Consider the following 18517-nt stretch of genomic DNA (forward strand, 5'->3'; position numbering starts at 1 on the left):
AGCGTGGGCCCCGCACCCCTCACCGTGCCCCGGGAGCCGTGGGTGCTGCTGGCTCACGTGGCGCTTCCCAGTCCCTTGGCTGCTCTGGAACCGTGCTCGGCGCTCCTCACCCTGCCCTCGCTGGTGGGCAACCTCTTCCCGCTTTTAAAGAGGGAAAGACAGCTAAGGAAGGTTATGGAAAGTGCCAGAGAGCGGGGAGGAACAGGAGGGAAAACAGAGATGAGGGGCCGTGCTCTGGGGGACCTGGGCAGGGAACGCGGGTAGAGCAGGGCTCACCCAGAAAGGAAGGAAATGGCAGCGAGAGAGGAAAGACGTGGAGGGGAAATGGAGCAAACAAGCTTCATAAAAAAAGCACATTAAAAAGGCCACTAACAAGATGAAAAGGAGGGTGACAAAGAACAATAAGGACTATGGGCATTTCAAGTTATTTCAGTTTTTTTAATCAAATTAAATTCAATGCCAAAATACTATGTAAAACCACATGGTTATACCTTTAGTATCAGAAACAAGCACAGAAGCAAATGAGGACTAAACTGGGGAAGGATGTATACAAATGAAGTTGTGCATGTTGTATACACGCAGCATACAAAGAAAAACCTCTCCCTTCTCTATCCCTCTACATCTACCTAGTACTATTTTCCATTCCACTTCTTTTTCTACCAGCGACTTAGTTATGCTTGATTGCTACACACACACACACCCCTGCCCCCACTTTTCCGAGTTTTCAGACATCTTGTAAACTACAGTCTAATCAAAACATAAAAAGAACTGAGATAAAAATTAAGGTAAATAAAACCTGATTATAGACAAAAAAAATTCCCACAAGTTGTTCAAAGTTTCCATCGAAGTCACTAGACTACCTGGGGGGGGAATCTACAACAGGGTATAAAGTTATTTTCTTAGTTTTACTTGCAAAATTTTTGTGTTCAGTTTTGTACTGAAAATGTTTCCTTAACGCTTTCTTTCAAACGTATAGCTTTGTAATGCTGGAAACACTAGAAAGTGGAAATATTTTAATCAATTTAATTCCTGCTACACATACAATGACAAAAAAAGTAGTGAAATTACTTTCCTTTTCACGTACGGCATGTTGTTTTTACTTCCACATGTATCTTTACTCCTGTAGGCCAATGGAGCAGGACTTGGAAGTTAACATCTTTATGAAAACAAAAAAAGCTGAAAGATTAGAGTACACACCACTTGTTCTGTCCTCACTTTAGTACTGAAATATTCACTGTGAAATAAAAGCTTTTCAGATTTTATGTTAAATATTTTGCACACACCAGATGCAATAGGGCGAAAGAGCAATGTCTTGTCCTCCATTTTGCATAGGTACTCAAAGGGTCTTACAGGAAAAGAGAGACTAAAGTCAAGTGACTAGACAAAAATAACAATCTACAAATATTTCAACCAACTATTAACCATATTCAATTCTATGTACTATCCCTTTGTTATATTTGAGTTGAAGAAGTTGGTTTTATAATTGAAATTATAGTTGAAATACGCTGGTTTTATAAAGTATCCAGAAAAACATGAGAGAAAACTCAACAGGCCTACCTGAGGCTTCTAGTTACATGGCTTCTTTCTATAAAGCAAAATGTATAGAAAGATCCCAAGAGAAGCCCATAAATTCCAACAGCAGTGTCAAAAAGTTCATGTCAGTCAGTCTTGCATACACAAGAAAATACGTGGTTCTGCGCTCGTGCCAATAGGAAGGGTGAAGTCTGGCGGCACCCAGCTACCAGGAGTCACTGGCCCTGTGCGGCAAGGCTAGCGCAGCGCGTGAGCTCTAAGCTCCAAAATCAGCGGACTCACTCCGATGTGACGTGAGCCACGTGCTTTTCAAAAAAGAAAAACCTGGTAACGGAAAGGAAAACTGGAGGAGCCTGGCTCTCGCTTGTGTGCTGCTCCCTTAGTACCTGTGCAAAGCACTCCGTAATTTGGCTCAGCCAAATTTATCAAGGACTACAGGTAAGATCTATCCACTGAGACTAAAATCTTGCAGGAAGATTAAATACCTAGGAATCTGGACAAAGAGCAGAGCACTGAATCATCATATTCAACCAGCGTCTGGCAGAATAGGAAGACTGCTAACACACAGCATTTCACAAGGGCCAAACTCTACACCTACAAAAATGCAGATAGCAGGCAGTTCTCTATAAACTCAATTTCCAATGCATTCTTTAAAATTTATCTTAGAAGAGATAGGGGATTAGATTCTTTGCATCCTTTATTAATTTTCAAGCATGAAAACGGATCTGAAAGAAATATACACAACATAAATAAGGACAACTCATTAAGACAGCATGCTTGATCGTTCACCTTGAGAAAGGCTGAAAATTTTCAGTTCTTTGTTTTTTTTTCATGCAAGCTGAAATGATCTACAAACTCTGACAATCCCCTTCCCTACTTTGTTTTTAAAAGGAAAAAGTGCATACTTCTACACTTGAAATTCTCCATGGTACATGGTAAGTACTTCGTAACAGCTTCCCCTCTTCCCTCCGTAGCCACTGTGTTGGTGTGTTGGCACAATGGTAGGATAACAATCACCAGATTTCAAAAACCACTCAAAGGTTTGGGGTAGCTCTTAAAAATAAATAAAATTATTTAGTCAAAGAGAGAATAGGGTTTTTTGGTGGATAATTTATAACACAAATTCATAAATATGATCACATTCAATTTCCTAAAAATCTATACAAATAATAGTAACATCACTTCCCTTGTAATGCATGGATTTCAAGTAATTACACAAAGCTCCATTAGACAGCCTTTCACATACAAATTACACAAAATTACAGACATATATGCAGTAACACATCGGGGACAATGTAATGCTTCTGACTACTTAATGGTCCAAAAATAATAGAAGTAATTCAAAAAAAGCTGGTTTTCAGTTTAATTGTTGGGGTGGAATGTACTGTGGGTGGTGGTTGCCCAGCAGCTGCTTTTGCTTTGCTGGCCTGACTTGCTCGGACTGCAGTTTCTAGCCGTGTTTTTAATTCAGGAGCAGCTCCCATTACTGTCTTGAAAGCATGTGGGTAAAGTGGACCAATGTGCATTAGATTCTGAAGTGCAAATTCATGAAGATCCTTAGATGCTGTAGATGCAGAAGCAAAGGCATTTTCATTCAGTAAATAGGAGATCAAAGTGGGAACAAGAAGGGCAAGCAGCTGGACTCCTAAAAGCAAAAGGGAAAAAAAAAAGGTAATAACCGTATCAGAGAAGAAAACAAAAGAAAATTAATTTTATCCGTTACTAGACTGATAAAGAGTAATTTTTTTTTCAGAATTGTAATTAAAAAGTGATCAAATAAAAACCAACTGAAATGTAAATAGTTTCCTCTCCTTTGGTCACTCAAATCTTTCATATCGGGATTGTGTTTCAAATTTCCTCCTGACACTTCTTTAAAGATGCTTTTACACCATCTGATTGCAGATCATTGATAAAGAGATCGTAAGATGCAGAGTGCCTACCATATGAAAGGATTTCAAAGCACTTTTCAGGCAGACAGAAACATTATTCAATTCAATCTGAGTATCAGCTTCCCCAGTGTGCATAACAGAACTGCCATCGTAACAGAACCGCTATCGGTACAAAGTGTTGACGAAAAAGTCAAGGACAATCATTCTCCATTCTGGAAGGCTCCAATCCAAAAACCAAGCACTGCAGCTCTGCTTGGGCTAGCATGACCTGATGAGGCCACAGCCCAAAATGGCACAGGGATGAAAAGGGTTTATCTTCGAAACAAAAAAGCAGCTGATCTTAAGCCACAGGGCTAATTTTTTTTATCTAGCAAGGATACAAGTATGCCTTCAAAATGCATAATACGTGAATTGCAAATGTTAAGCTCAAAGAACTTAAACACTAATGGTAACTCATTTATCTAAGATTTTTTACATTATTGGACTATTACTGATTTTCCCCTAAAGGTTTTGACTAAATTCATACTCATGAGGTCATTGCCTCCAGTCAGCATAAGCAAAAATCAGCTGTTTTGTTTCCTCATTCACTTCAGTTACTCTCCCATTTTACATGTGTTTCAAACAACTGTGCCAGAAGCAGAATGGGGCTCAAGAGTGTTTTATCATCAATGAAGAGAAATACCAACAGGGGGTATGGTGGGGGTGGGGGGCAGGGGGAAGAGGACAGGGCCAGAGGACAATGACGATGAGAGACAAAAATCCCCCACAAAAACTGTAGTATTTTTACAAGGAATTTTATCAGCGTTTAAAGCCAAGTGTCTGCAGGCTAAGCCTTCAGAAAATGCATTGTTTCAGTTAAAGAATAACTGATTTTAAAGATAAAGTATGAGCACTGTATTCTACCTACTGAAGCAAACAGGAGGTTCCACCTACAATCAAGATATTCTGACCAGTATAATTCAATTTCTTTGGATTTTTAGATAAACTTTGTTGAGCCAGTAGAAACAACCTGATAAAAGTGATGAGTCTGCTAAAATAAATAAAAGTTAACAATGGGAAAAAGTAAATTTAAACGGTGTGAACTACTCATTTCCAAACAGAAGAAAACATCACTCACTACAACAGTTCGTGGCTAGAAAGTTTTTTCCTGCAATCACCAGCAACGAAAAAGCTACCGCATATCATACTGTATGTGCTATATGAATCCACCTATATAAAAGTTCTAGTACTAGAATTACAAAAGCACGTTGCACAGGCATGTTCTATTTGTGACTGTGCCATCAAGTTCCTTATGCAGGAGTTCTAATGTTCAATATTCCGTTTTAGCATTACATATTTCTCTAGAAAAACTAAATACTTACTATTCTGCTCCTCACCAAGGGCAACCAACGTTTCAAGGACTTTAATTCCTTCCTGGACTGCCAACAGCTCCAGGTTGTTGTTCGGGCGGCTCCTTTCCACAGCTTTCAACTTCTCAACCATGATAGGGGCCAATGAATGAATATATGGAGTTGACAGGGCACGATTGGTGTGTTGGAACACAGAAAGCAGAAGCTGGTAACACTTGGCTTGAACCTAATCAAATCAAGGTAAATAGATCGTCCTGAAAGTTATTTGTTAACTCAGGGAATCCTAATAAACTCTTATCTATGTATGTGAGATACACGTAATACCAAGGGAAAAAGAAAAAAAGAAAAAAAAAATATGGCTAAAGGGGAAGGAAACATACTGACTAAGAGGAAAGCAGCAAGACAGCCCATCTGCTAAAATAATATTAATCCAGTTTTCAGTAAAAGGAAGGCCAGTTAGAAAGAACATGCAGGTACTACATAGCAGTAACAATATGAACTCAGAGAAAATAAAGGTATAGTTGATGTCATTAGTCACACAGGTCCACAGAGGACTACATCTTTCAGTCTCAGAACTACCAGCACTAATAGTAGATGTACCTGCAAAATCATGAAATTTTTTTTCGGAAGCTATTCCAATCTCAGAAGGGTAAAATAGCCCATAAAAATGACTCAATTCGAAGTAATCTTATTGCTTAAACATAAGCCAAGGCCGTAGCCAAAAGTGGCAGGCCTGTCCATTCTTCCTTCTCATGCTCCTTCTTGTGCTGGTGGTGGCATAGGAGTAATGTGCCCATACTGTGAGCTGGATCACAGGAACCCTTTTCTTGTCTCCCATTTTCTTTTTCCCCTCCTCCCTCTCTTCTCCAGAAAGCAGGCATTATTAAAGTCAATATTTGGGAAAATGACTCACTGATTATCTTCTTTAGATAAAGTTACAAATTCATTTTATATGGGTGTACAAAGATCTTCCTCCAAAATCCCACACAAATAATCCAGAACCTTTGAAACAGTAAAGTCCCACAAGAAATATGAGGATAAAACACTGCACATGCTTTCAAATTGCACTCAAGTCCGAACAGGATGAGTTACTGAGCGCGTGCTGAACAGAAACATTCTAGAGGAAGTATTACTGAACACAATGATCTGTGAGGAGTTCTGGGGGTGACTGGAAACACAGATGTATAGATAAAAATACTGAATAAAAATGACAGAGCATAAATACTAATAGTAAGAAAATAAAAGTTATGCAGCTCAGGTCACTGTTAATTCACTGGTATATGGCTGCAAGTTTTCTATACAACTCAATTTTTAAGGCCTGAACTAGTAACACTTCTAATACTATTTGTATGCTTTCTAACAGAGCTCCACAGAACAACATTTTCTCCTAATGCCTTACTCTGCATCATCTTCAACCTGCTTCAACAAATCATTCCTCTATCTCTCCATACCAGTCCAAATAATTCCCTTCCCTTTCTATGTTCTTTTAAATTTACTCCTTATTACCTGGTAAGATTATTAGCCTTCGAAATAAGGAGTAAAAATCTCTTTTCTTTGATGCAAGTACAATTCAAGTAAGTCTCACAACTGCATCTGACAGCAGAATTTCATCTGAGCTTCCTTTATTCCATCTATATAATATAAAACTTTTGAATATTCTGCATTCACAGAAGTCTATAAAAACTCCTATGAGATAAAATCAGGGCTTCTCCAAAGCGTAAGGCACCCTCTCATGTAAAACTTACCCATTATCATTGAGAGACACAGATCTCTCAACTGAGCTCCCTTGTTGGGACAGAATGGAATTGAGGTCACTAGCCTTCCAGTTATTACTATACATGGGATCTCACCTTTCAGACTTTTGCAGGTGGTAAGAGCTTTAAATCAAAATGCTCCTGTATTTCTTACAATGCAGTATTTCTTTAGAAGAGTTATTTCCATAATCAGTTCAATGCTTTTAGTACTATCAGTATAATGCTTTTGTTACAAACAGGTGTCTAATTACTGCCCCAACGATTGGTTTATATTTAAAAAACTAGAATGAACACACAAGTATTATAGAGTATATGTTCCGCACATCAGCAAGGACAGTGGAAACAATTGGCTGCCATCAAAGCATTCTCTGTGAATTACAAAAATAGTGGCAAGTTCCAGCTCACTGACAGCTTTCCAGCAGGGTGGTGGGCAAAACCGTACATCCCCCACTGTTCATGTGTTTATACAGAGCCTAGGGAGAGTATGACATAAAGCTTTCTGCTTAATACAACTGACGTAAAATTTTAAGCAGCTTTCCACCCAAAGTCAGGCTTCAGAAGGTTTTCACCGAAGTCAGGCTTCAGAACCAACTGAATTTTATGTCCACAACTGGAAAATACGAGCCTGGCCACAGAGAAGAATTACTGATCTAAACAGCATTTTAAATGCCTCACGGGTGACCCTAAACACATCAGCATTTCTCGCATTTTTTTTTTCTTCTCAGGAATCTCTGCAGCACTTACTGGTAGAAACGGCACGGATTTTTCTTTTTAGCTCCCACCCGCAGATCTGTACACCCACTCAAACAAATGGATGTGTACATGGCTGGAACAGTTCTGCTTAACTATACAGTGCATTAGCCTGCTTGAGCAAAATCAGTCTACAACTTTTAACTTCCCTCTTGGGTGAGAAAATAATTTAGAAGATAATTCATAAAGACAAACCAAAGGGCACAAGTGAAATCAGGAGACAAATGATTCACAGTCTGTAGATGTTGATGATGACCACAAAACTAACTTTTTGCACTCAAACCGAATTTTGTATTAACATGTAAAATAAGCACAGGTTTTGCACAAACAAATATAAAATTAATCAGAAATGTGGGCTGTAATTTTATCTATGGAAAAAGGGGGTTAGTTTGTATTATAAAAAGATCAGCATTAATGTACAAATGCCACCACGCTGTGGTAACCAACCTTTTCATTTGCTAACATTCCACATAGCAAAGATATTTTTTTTTCATTTGTAAAAAGCGGTAAGTCAAGAACCTGGCACAAGGTCAGGAACACAAATTATCTAGAAGCACTTGGTTTGGGCTGTTCTGCTCACTAAAGAGTTTCTATAATGCACTGTTGAAAATTCTACTTATTTTGACAAGCAGTATCTGTCTCTGAAGTGAAGACATCACAAAGCATTCACGAAATATGGTAGATATATAAATTAGTTTTCATCAGCTATATATCATTATTATATATATCCTGTAGCATTATCTTACCCAAGGATCACAGGAATTCAGTGCACTTTTAAATCTGTTCATACATCCGTTTTGTAAAGACTGCACTCCAATTATTTCAGTGCTTGCTGACCAAAGGAACAGAGCAATAGCTGTAAGTATGCTTACTTCATCAAGAATAGGCTTAGAGGCTTCTGAAAAACAAAAACAAATACACTGGTAGCTTACTCCAGAAATGGTTTAGAATTTATTTAGTAAAAGCCAGTAAACACAGATCAACTCACAACGAGGAAATAAACGTACTTGACATTACTTGCAACTGCATACAAATATGCATCTACTTATTACAGAATCACTTTATCATTATTGACTGTGACTGACAAAAAGCTGAGAAACTCTATTCTAATAGGTTTTTTAATAAAGTTAAACCTTCTGAAACTTAAATATCAAGGAAAAAACATGCACACTTTCTCCAACCAAGTAATATTTTTTATTTTCAATGTGTAAACAAGGGAGGAAAAACGTATTTTTTAGATTCTTTCCCCACTAAAAATATACATTGCTTCCCCCTCTCCTTGCTCTCTGCAGCTGATACAGCAGAGTAAGAAACTGATATCCAGCACGGCAACAACTTTTACTTAACATGAGGTTTCACACTGCAGACTAACTGCTCTGACAGCTCTGTATCACCAGTTAAGAACAGTCCTACTTCAACCTTTCCTGCTTTTCAGATAGTCTGTATTTGCCACTGTCATCCTTTTTTTCCTTGCGCAAACTCTCATTCATGAATTTACATCAACAGGGAAAAAAAGTTGTATTTATAGATACTTCTTATTTTTTTAACGTGTGTGTGTATATAAAAGTATTGTTCTGCTGGATTTGTTGGCCAGATTGGTTCTGCTCCCCCTTGAGAGGCACAAAGACACAGCAGATACACAGTCAGCAAAAAGTAAAACAGCATGACTGCCCTTTACAGATGTCAGCTAGGCACACTCAATTTGCTTAGCCATGATGTGAAACCTCACTTCAAAAAACTACTCCAAGCATTTTAAGTGACAATTTAAAAAGAAAATTTAAATTTGTTTAAATTTTATTGAATTATGAAACTTGAAATCATAGCTAGTAGACCTTGCTTAGATTCTTCTGTGTGTGATGCGTCCCACTCCACAGAGGACTGGAAAAGGAAAACATACACTCTTGCAAGGAACTGAGAAAGATTTCGGAAGTCTGCAAAAAAAGCCTAAAGCAAGTTATGTTTCTGGAAAGAGGGACTGGGAAACCTTTGCAGTAACAAAAGGCTGGAAGACAAGAGCTGATGTGACAAATCAAACTAGAAGTTTGACTTGGTTAACACAAATCTACTGATCCTTCCCCTTCAGACATTTTCAGGATCATTTGTGATTACCTACTCACTCCCTATCTCTCACATGAGTAACTCCATTCAAGCCTCTCTTCATTCTCTCTATAGATGGCTCCTCGGGGATGTAATGGGATGTTTTTTGGCTGAACCACCATTATGTAAATGACAAATCTTTGTGTCTCTGTTTTTCTAACTACACAGCTGAGACTGTACATCTTTCTTGCTTTTTGAAGGGCAAGGCAAAGTACAAATGTGAACCAAGAGAAGTAGTCTGCAGTTCTCTAAAGAGACACAGTAGACATCCTGCTGGTGAGCAACAGTTTTTTTTTGGCAGGAGTAGAATTTTTTCTCACCACTGAAAGCTTGTAACGGTATTGTGAATATCCTACTCCAGTATGAACCTGGCCACAATTATCCCTTGCTGTCTTCACACTCACTCCCTTTAACACTCACTGTCATTAAGACTATATAAATCGTGTCAGCAAACACTTAAAAGACACACTGATTGCCATTTTTCTTGAGGTTTAATACAAAGTGTCAAGTCCCATGTACAGTACTGAATAATTACAGTTTCAGTAAAGACACCAGTTTCCCTACAAACACTGTTTTGGCAACTAAAATCTCCTTTCCTTTAAGCTATGGGGAGAGGAAAGGATGGGTGGAAATTATAGTTTGCTCAGGCTTTGCCAACATGTCTGGAGTTGCCAACAGTCACAGAAATTGAAGCATAGTCCAGGAAGTGAAGTGAATTCAGTTTGGAACACCTTTAGATTTTACTTGTGAAACATTCAGCAGATGTCAAAAAGACTGATCAATACCAGAAGGCAGATTTCCAAGTTCCAGAAACAAGTCACTAGCTGAAACTATGAAGACTGGTAAGGTCAGCCTCAGGAAAATGTAAAGCATGAAATAATCACATCAGAACAGTGTTCAAAATGGAAGAGGAAAGTCTGAACTAGTACAGAAAAATACCCTACGGAAAGGACCTTAGCAGTGGCAGGCTGCAAGGTGAGTTGCAAAAGGCAGAATTTATGACAGGAGGTTGTGATCGACATGGTCTGTTTTCTTTGACAAACAAGGACAAATCTGGGACAGGAGTCTTTTCTTAAAGCCAGTGCTGCGCTTGTCTTCAACACAACCTATTAAGTAACTGATCAGTTATGCTCCGTGCACTCAGGTCTTTCTCCCATTTCAATTTTACAAGCAATTCATCACTGCTTATAATCCACAACACTCAGCTATGAAGCCTATTAAATTACAGGCAGATAAAATACTTGCCTTTTCATTACAGCAAACCCCAGTTCTCTTTAATTTTAACTCTCCTGCACTGGGAGACCACTTACCAGGTTGAGAGTATTCCAAGATAGATGCCAGAGTGCTGCGGATAAGACCTGTCCATTGTTTCTGAGTTTCATCAGTCTTGACTGTTGGAAGAGTGACAATAGTTTTTATCCCTTGAAGAGCCGCACTGACTGGAGGTGGGACCTGATTATCTGCCGATTTTACTGCTGTTTCTTTCAATACTCTTGTAATCAGAAATAGGATAGTGGGTAAGATAGTCATACATCCTAACAAAAAATAATAATAAAAAAAAGACAAAATAGAATTTCTTAAGTTAATTTCAACAATTGTGGTAGTTAACCTCTTTGGCTTTCCCAATATGGATAGATATGGCTTGGAGACAAAGGAGATACCAAGATAAACTGCAATTCAGGTAACAAGTAATACATGCCATTCAATATTTTATCGCCAAATTCATTCACCAGTACTACTAAGTGTATTGTAACACAAGTCATACAAACAAACACTTAAAATGTCACTGTCAATTCAGGAATGACCAATCAGCTATTGAAGATTTGCCCTACATGGCACGTGATGCATGGTATGTATCACATTGAACCCATCCAGGCTGTTAAGTATCTTAAAACAGGATCTGCCTATCACTAGGGTGCTATAAGGTAAACAACAGTAACAGGTCTGGAAACAAGTATTCAAACCAAGTCATGGCACTTTCCAAGGAAGCTGGTATGGTACAAGCCCCAGAAGCAAAGTAAGAAATTTATCTGTGTCTCTCACATCCTGGGCAAAAGCTGTAGCTGACTGGCTATTCTACAAAGGAGATAAAATCATTCTCCTACTGCACTGATTTTCTGAAGAAATCAACGCCTATCTGTATGTTTTGTGCAGCCAGTCCTGCAGATGCAAGTTCCACGTACTCAAGAAATACTCGTCAGGTAACACATAACCTGGCTTTAGACACATGGGAACTTTATTAGAATGAGTTTCAATAATACATGCAGACTTTAATCCCCTGTAGGACTGAAGAAAGGGCGCTGTTTGGTTTAGGCATCTAATATCAATCTACAGGTTATGTCAGACAGTCAAGTCTGTTTCCATGTCTTTTCTGTGCCTCATTTTCTCCCATCTGGAAACACAAATCCCTCCATTTTCCTGCTTCTGGGAATTCTGCAAGGATAAATACGCTAAATGCAATAACAATGAATGGAAAGGACTGCTCGAGGTCATTTAGTCCAACCCCCTTTTTCAAAGCAGCAGTTCCTCTAGATCAGACTGCCCAGGATCTTGTCCAATGGGGGCTGCACGATGCTCATATTTTAAATAGAGAGGAAGAAATAAAAAACCCCACTTCATCACAGAAAGCGATGAATTCTCTTTGTTCACAGTTTCACTTACACCCAAAGGCTGAATTACAAAAAATGTTTGTGCATATACTATCCCCACCTCCCTACAGCTATTAGCTGGCTGCATCTTCTGGATGAGGAAAAATCCCAGCTCCAGCAGTCCCTGTAGCCTAACAATGGTTTCTGAGCTACTGTCACTGGCCACTTGCCAAACACTGAGAGTCATGCCTCCACTTCAGTCAACAGAAGTAGTACTGTTACTCTTTTTACCCACTCTCCTTTCTTGTCACTGCCCGTCCTACCCCCACCCCCACCCCCCCAAAAAAAGGCCGGGGGAGAAAGGAAAGAGAATAAGGAATCCAATATAAACAGTGCAGGACTCCAGATCAGCTAAAAATCAACCATTTTTTAAAGAACTGTAAGACACAGATTGTCTGTTTGAAGGCAGCCCATGTTGTGTCCTGAGCATGACTTTGTCCAGATACATTATTTACCATGCATCTCATTAAGGGACCAACCTCTAAAATGTTTTCTCTACTTCAGTGTGTGAAACTTCCCAGAGATCCATGAGACAACTCTTAAGCAATTTGTTCTCTGAAAAGCAAAACTCAAAGAGCACAGCTTCCCAAGCAATTGTGTCCTTTACCCCTGAACTCCACTCAAGTGCAATTACCCTAGTTTACACATATCCTTTGTGACAGTCTCCCTGGGCAGAAGAAAGCTCCATTTAGTTTAGAGTCACATTTGGGATGACTGACAGCCAACGGCTGCAAAACCAAGTGGACCACAGCTGAATTGTGCTTTTTTTTCTTCAGTAGGATTTTCCCTTTTCATCCAGCTGCTGCTTTTCATGAACTTCTCAGGAATTTAACTATCTCTGAGATGTCTGTGGTTTTTCGTAATATGATTAAAATTGGCAAGAAGTTTCAAAATCATGAAAAAAGGGAAAAAAACAACAATAAAATCATAGTGATATAAAGCCCACTTCCTCAGCAAACCTGCAGTACATATGCAAATTTAGACTCAACTTCCTTCAGGTTGCTCAGTGGAAAAGCTTGAATTCTTAAGTTTATTTTAGAACCTAAACATATTTTTCAATAGATGACCCGTAAAGTACCCCATTAAAATATATTTACACTTTGCTCTTAGCATCATATGCGTACTACATTTCCCCTACAGTAACCACTCATACATACTTTGTCACGATACCTTACCTGCTGGAGAACACAGAGAAGGCAGGTCAGACAGTATAGTAACAGTGGCAGCCACAAGACGAGCACTGTCCTCAGAGAGGTGGGACTTGGCAGCAACGTGACTTGGAGAATCTGACACTTTTGAACTCAGATGGGGCATATGCCGTACTAGGATAAACATGAGCAATTCCATGGCCGCAAAGACCAGAGACTTTCCAGGCACAAGACCACCACTCTCACCTCCCTCTCCTAAAGCAAGAGGATTTTCTTTTTCCTGAATATCATCTTCATCTGAAAAAAAGGAAAGAAATGTCTAAGGCAGCTGAAAGAAATCCCACACCAAAGATTACATGTAACGCTCTTCAAAAAAGAAGCGAAAAATCAGAAGAAAAACTTGCTTCGCAGTAAGATACGACAAACATGGCTCATGTCAAGCTATATGATTTAGCTAGAATGACTTAAAGGGGTTTCAAATGCTTTAGAAGTATTGTGATTGCAACAATACTTAATAAAAATCCTTCCAGAAATAGAAGAAAAAAAGAAGTAGTAACACTTACAGAAAATAAAAATGCAGCAATTATTTTGCTTCTTTAAAACTGATTGTAAAATTAACAGCAATAACTGCCAAGTAAATAGGCATGGTATTTTTTTTTATTATTTAATAGATATTAATTAAATGTTCCACCCTGCAAAATCTTGTTTCACCCTAAATTGATTATGAAATAAGAGAACAGAAGAGCATTGTAGGATTCTATGTCTGAGTTCATGATTTCAGAGTATTCAGTTCAAAAAGTCTCTCTTTTGAATGGCAGCTTGGCCAGCTGCAGTCTTTCCTTCTCCCATTAAAGAGCAACAGAGATTCAGTAAGTCAGAGCTGGCCTGCACCACCCCTATGGAGCCCTTATGAATTTAAATGATTAGTAGTGTTATATCACATTCACTGATTTGAAAAATGCAACTTACTGGGCCTACAGTAAACAATTCTATTAATTCATAAGAAGGAACAGAGCTTGCATTTTTAGCTGTGCTGGTTCCTCAAGCTCCAGCAAAATCCTCTCTCTGTTTTTATGCAGAAAATGGGCAAAAGCTAACAGTTGTGTTGTTGGTTTTTTTTCTCAACAGTATATTGTGCCAGACTAAGATGGTAGTTTTCCTTAGCAAGAGAATATTCTCTGGGTTTTACCCTACTACTTCCAGGTAAAAGAAAACATGGCAGATCTAACCTAACCATATACCAATGAATTACCTGCCAGGCTGCCACTTGGAAACTAAACTTCCTGGCAAAGATGGAAACAGTAAATCCAATGTAAGATTTTAAAAGAAATGGTACATGGACGATTGAGCAGGGAGATGCTCTGTTAAAAAGGAAGAGGTTACTTAAAAGCAAAAGTAGCTTTCAGACTGATGCTAATACCTGTGTCAAGGATATTCTTATATAACATCGAAATAAAGTAATGAAATACGCTGATGAAAAGCTTAAGCAAAACTGCCAGAAGCTGAAATATCATATGAGAAGAAGCAGGGATAAAAGAAGGAGGAATTCATTTTACTAAAGTTCAGTAAAGGGCAAGTAGAGGAACCGGATCTATGTGTATCAACTCATCAGAGAATCTCAGAAAAAATTAAGTTGAAAAGGACATACATAAGTCATCCAAGTCCAATCTCCTGTTCAAAACAGGGCCAACATGAAAGCTAGGGCAGGTTGCTCAGGGCTGATCTAGTTTTGAGTCTCCAAGCATGGAGATGCCACAACATCCCTGGGCACCTGTTCTGCCACTGCACCACTCCCACGGTGACAAATTTTTTCCTTGTATCCCATCTGGATTTCCATTGCTGCAACTTGTGTCTGTTGCCTCCTGTCCTTTCAGTATAGTCTGGATTGTTCTACTCGTTAAATCTCCTTTAAGAAGGGGGATTGCTAGTCTATCCTACGTTAACCCTCTCTTCTGCAGACTAAACTAGTTCAGCTCTCAGCCTCTCCTCGTGTGTCACATACTTCACCACCCTAAGCAGCTTAGTGGACCTCCACTGGACTTCCTTTGTTGACAACTCTTACTCAAGAGGAGGGTGAAGGGTGAAGAAAAGTCGACACTGCTCCAGATGCATCTTCACAAGCTCAAGTTGAAAGGACAATCATCTCTCTTTATCTACTGGCCATGCTTTTCTAATGCAGCCCAGTTATTCCATCCCAGATCCAAGATACTGCATTTGTCTTTGCTGAACTTCAGCAGGTTCTCGGTCCTGCAGCTCAAGATTCCCCTGAAAGGCAGCACTGCCCTCCAGTGTATCCACCACTTGTACAATTTGTTATCATCCATAAATTTGCTGTCCTATCATCCAGGTCATTATTGATGATGTTTAACAGTAGCAGACCCAATACTGAACTCTGAACGAATCCCAGGTGCAACCAGCTGCCAGTTAAGACTCAAATCACTGAACTCAATTCAAGCACTGCAGCCCAGCCAGTCATTCTCCATCTCTCCAATATGACAATGGTATTATGGGGTACTGAGTCAAAAGCCTTGCAAAAGTCAAGGTAAACAATATCCACCACTCCCCCTTCACCCAAAGCCAGTTATTTCATCACAGAGGGTAATTAGGCATTATTTTTCCTTGGTAAGTCTGTGCTCACTGTTTCAAATCACGTTCTTCTACTTCAGGTACTCCGAAGTGGTTTCCAAGAGAAGTTACTCCAAATCTTTCAACATACGCTGTAGGCTTACTGGCATGATATCCCAAACCCCACCCCACATCTTTGCTTACTGAAAGTTAAGACCTAGCATCTATTTTTTGCCATTCACTGGAAAGCTTTCTTGAGCACCAAAGCTTTTCAAAGATGACTACAGCAGCCTTAGTGTCATCAGTCAGCTCCCACAGATATACCCCATCTGGTCCCAGGGCACGTCCAGCTTTTACCTAAGCAGTCCCTAACCTGATGCTCATCTACTTTAAGTGGATTCTCTCCCCTGAAGTTGCTCACTAGACTCAGAGACACAGGAGGACTAAGCAAAGGAAAACGCAGTGCCTCAGCTTTTCCCCCCTCAACGTGTTTTGTCATTACATCACCCGATCCATTCAGCAGCTTGTTCAAACTTCCTTGGGTTTTTTGCTGCTTTTATAGATACATAAAAACCCTTCTTGTCACACTTGACATTCACCACCAGTCTCAGCTCCAGCCAAATTGTGATCTTCCTAATTCCACTTCTCCAAACCTGCGCAAACGTCTTCAGTAGTCTTCCTGGGCAGTTTGCCCCCCCTTCCACAATCCATACTCTTCCTTGTTATATTTGAGATTGATCAGGAGTTCCCCTTCAGCTAAGTCAGCCTCCTGCCATGCTTATTTAGCATCCTGCACTTTTGGATGAACTGGTTTTTGTCACCGAAGATGAACCATGTCTTTTTCCTTTGCCTGCCTAGGAAGCTTACCCCAAGATGTCCTTTGTAAACTCCCTGCACAAGCCCAAGTCTGTCAAGTCAGGACAAAGCTTTTGCTCTGCTGCCTGCTTTCTTCACTTCCTTATGATCGTGAACTTCACAATCTCACAGCTGCTACAGCCACAGCTACCATCACCCTTCACAACCACTTCTTCTGTATTAGCAAGGAGCAGACCCACTGAGCACCTCCCTTATTTGGGCTGTCCAGCATGCAGGCTGAAAAAAATCCTGTGCCTAATATACTTCTGAAAGCTTCAGTTTGTTAGCATCCTGTAGTGTTGCCCTTCCAGCCCATGTCTGGGTGGTAAGAGTCTCTTGGGAGATTCCCACAGCTTGTGATTGGAAGGCTTCTTCCAAGTTGGTTTAATATGGCCTTCACCCACCTCCTCTTCTTGATTAGGCAGTCTGCGGCAAACAAGAAAAGAGTTCCTAACTGGTATCACCCTTTACTTCCTCTTAGTGCTATCAGTTTTGAGCTATCAAAGACGGACGGCTGGCCCTACCTACCCTGACAGCTTGTTCCTCTTCTCTTGCCAGATCTCTACAGTGTTCTCCAACCGGACTTCTGGAGATAAAGCCTTTTGTTGTGGAAGTCACAACCTTGCAGCTTCTACCTTTATGCAAGTCTCGTCCTCCAGGGCTGTATTTTCAGCATAGCCTATGGCCGTCCCTCCTTCCACGGCACATGGGGTTTGGGCTCCTGAACCTGCAGGATCTCTATGAAGAGCGTGTCATTCTTCCATTTGCCTTTCCTGACACTACACAGTGTGCTCAACTTCACATCTCACAGGTAAGGCAAATGTCACCTTCAGCTCTGGCTGCACAGAGAAGCACCTGGAAAACAGTCACATCAGGATTTTCGTCTGAATTTCAAGCCAGCTCATTAGACCTCTGATGTGCCAGAGGTGATTGTTGCTCGGTCAGCAGATTGTGTCTTGCTGTATGTCACTGCCATCATTATGCTGACTCTACCAGTCTTGTATAGTCTTGAGCAGCACTTCTGGGCGGCATGAGCATGCTTTTCCATGCCAACTGCCTTGCTCCTGTTTGCACACCCTGTTCCAAGAGCTCCTGGTTGCTGACAATGTCCTGAATGTCAGTGAAGTAAGAACCCAGATGCAAGTCAGCTCCACTTCCTGGCAAAATCTCCTGGACAGGTAACTTTTCACACTGGTTCCAGTAGCAGTTCAATCACCCCATGAATGTTAGTTGTGCCAGGGATGTGTACCACAAGACCCTACACTGGGGGCTGAACCACTAAACTTCACAAAAAAGGTCAATGAAATGCTAAGGAGGCAGTCAATAGAGAAACATCAATGAAACTGAGCAAGGTATTAGTGAGACCTGAAGTAGTGTGCTGGGTATTACTTTCATATTCACAAAAAATGAGTGAAAAGCATGACATGAAGAGAATTAACCTCTAGAATGATCAGAGGAAGAAAACCTACTTTTTACAAGAGTTAGGAATCAGCAGGTAGGATTATGAATACATCAAAAGTGTCTGTGGAATACACAGCATTTTCCTCCTCAGTGTAACCATACTCTAATATATTTGAGTTCCTTTCCCAATATGAAAACCTGTTGCTTATTTACTCTGCAAAGCAAGCCGTGTTTTCAAAATCTTACTTAGGGTGTTCCTTTTTTCCTGCAAATAATCTTGAGCTGCTCTTACTATCTGCTGGACAACTCCTGTAACCAGTAGCTGGACAGAAGGAGGATCCCAGGTCAGGAGGAGTCGGTGAAGCACACTCAAGAGTTCAACACCAAGGAGCTTGAGCAAAACAAAATACATATTAGAAAAATTAATTAGGACTTAACAATTCCTAATTGTTATGTCACTTGCATATGATGAGCAAATATTTTTCTCACACAAAAATAATTACAGGTTTTGTAATCATCGCAGATGAA

The 18517-nt window shown here is 39.9% G+C and overlaps 1 protein-coding gene across 6 annotated transcripts in view; it reads right to left on the reverse strand.

Moving 5' to 3' along the window:
• Window positions 1–417: 417 nt before the first annotated feature.
• The window catches only part of HEATR5B (HEAT repeat containing 5B), a 59271-nt gene continuing 41171 nt past the window's right edge, over window positions 418–18517 (reverse strand). For 4 of the 6 annotated variants that reach the window (XM_055726149.1, XM_055726150.1, XM_055726151.1 and 1 more), the window contains 6 exons: window positions 18236–18380; window positions 13196–13465; window positions 10683–10907; window positions 8022–8173; window positions 4784–4997; window positions 418–3178 (listed from right to left, as the gene is read on the reverse strand). In XM_055726149.1, coding sequence (XP_055582124.1) covers window positions 2874–3178; window positions 4784–4997; window positions 8022–8173; window positions 10683–10907; window positions 13196–13465; window positions 18236–18380 — 1311 coding nt within the window. In that variant the 3' untranslated portion in view covers window positions 418–2873. Of the gene's footprint in view, window positions 3179–4783; window positions 4998–8021; window positions 8174–10682; window positions 10908–13195; window positions 13466–18235; window positions 18381–18517 lie in introns of those variants that run through there. The other 2 variants (XM_027805258.2, XM_027805259.2) reach the window with 2 other exon arrangements.

Source organism: Falco cherrug, chromosome 13, assembly GCF_023634085.1.
Source record: "Falco cherrug isolate bFalChe1 chromosome 13, bFalChe1.pri, whole genome shotgun sequence".
In the NCBI taxonomy this organism is placed as follows: Eukaryota; Metazoa; Chordata; class Aves; order Falconiformes; family Falconidae; genus Falco; species Falco cherrug.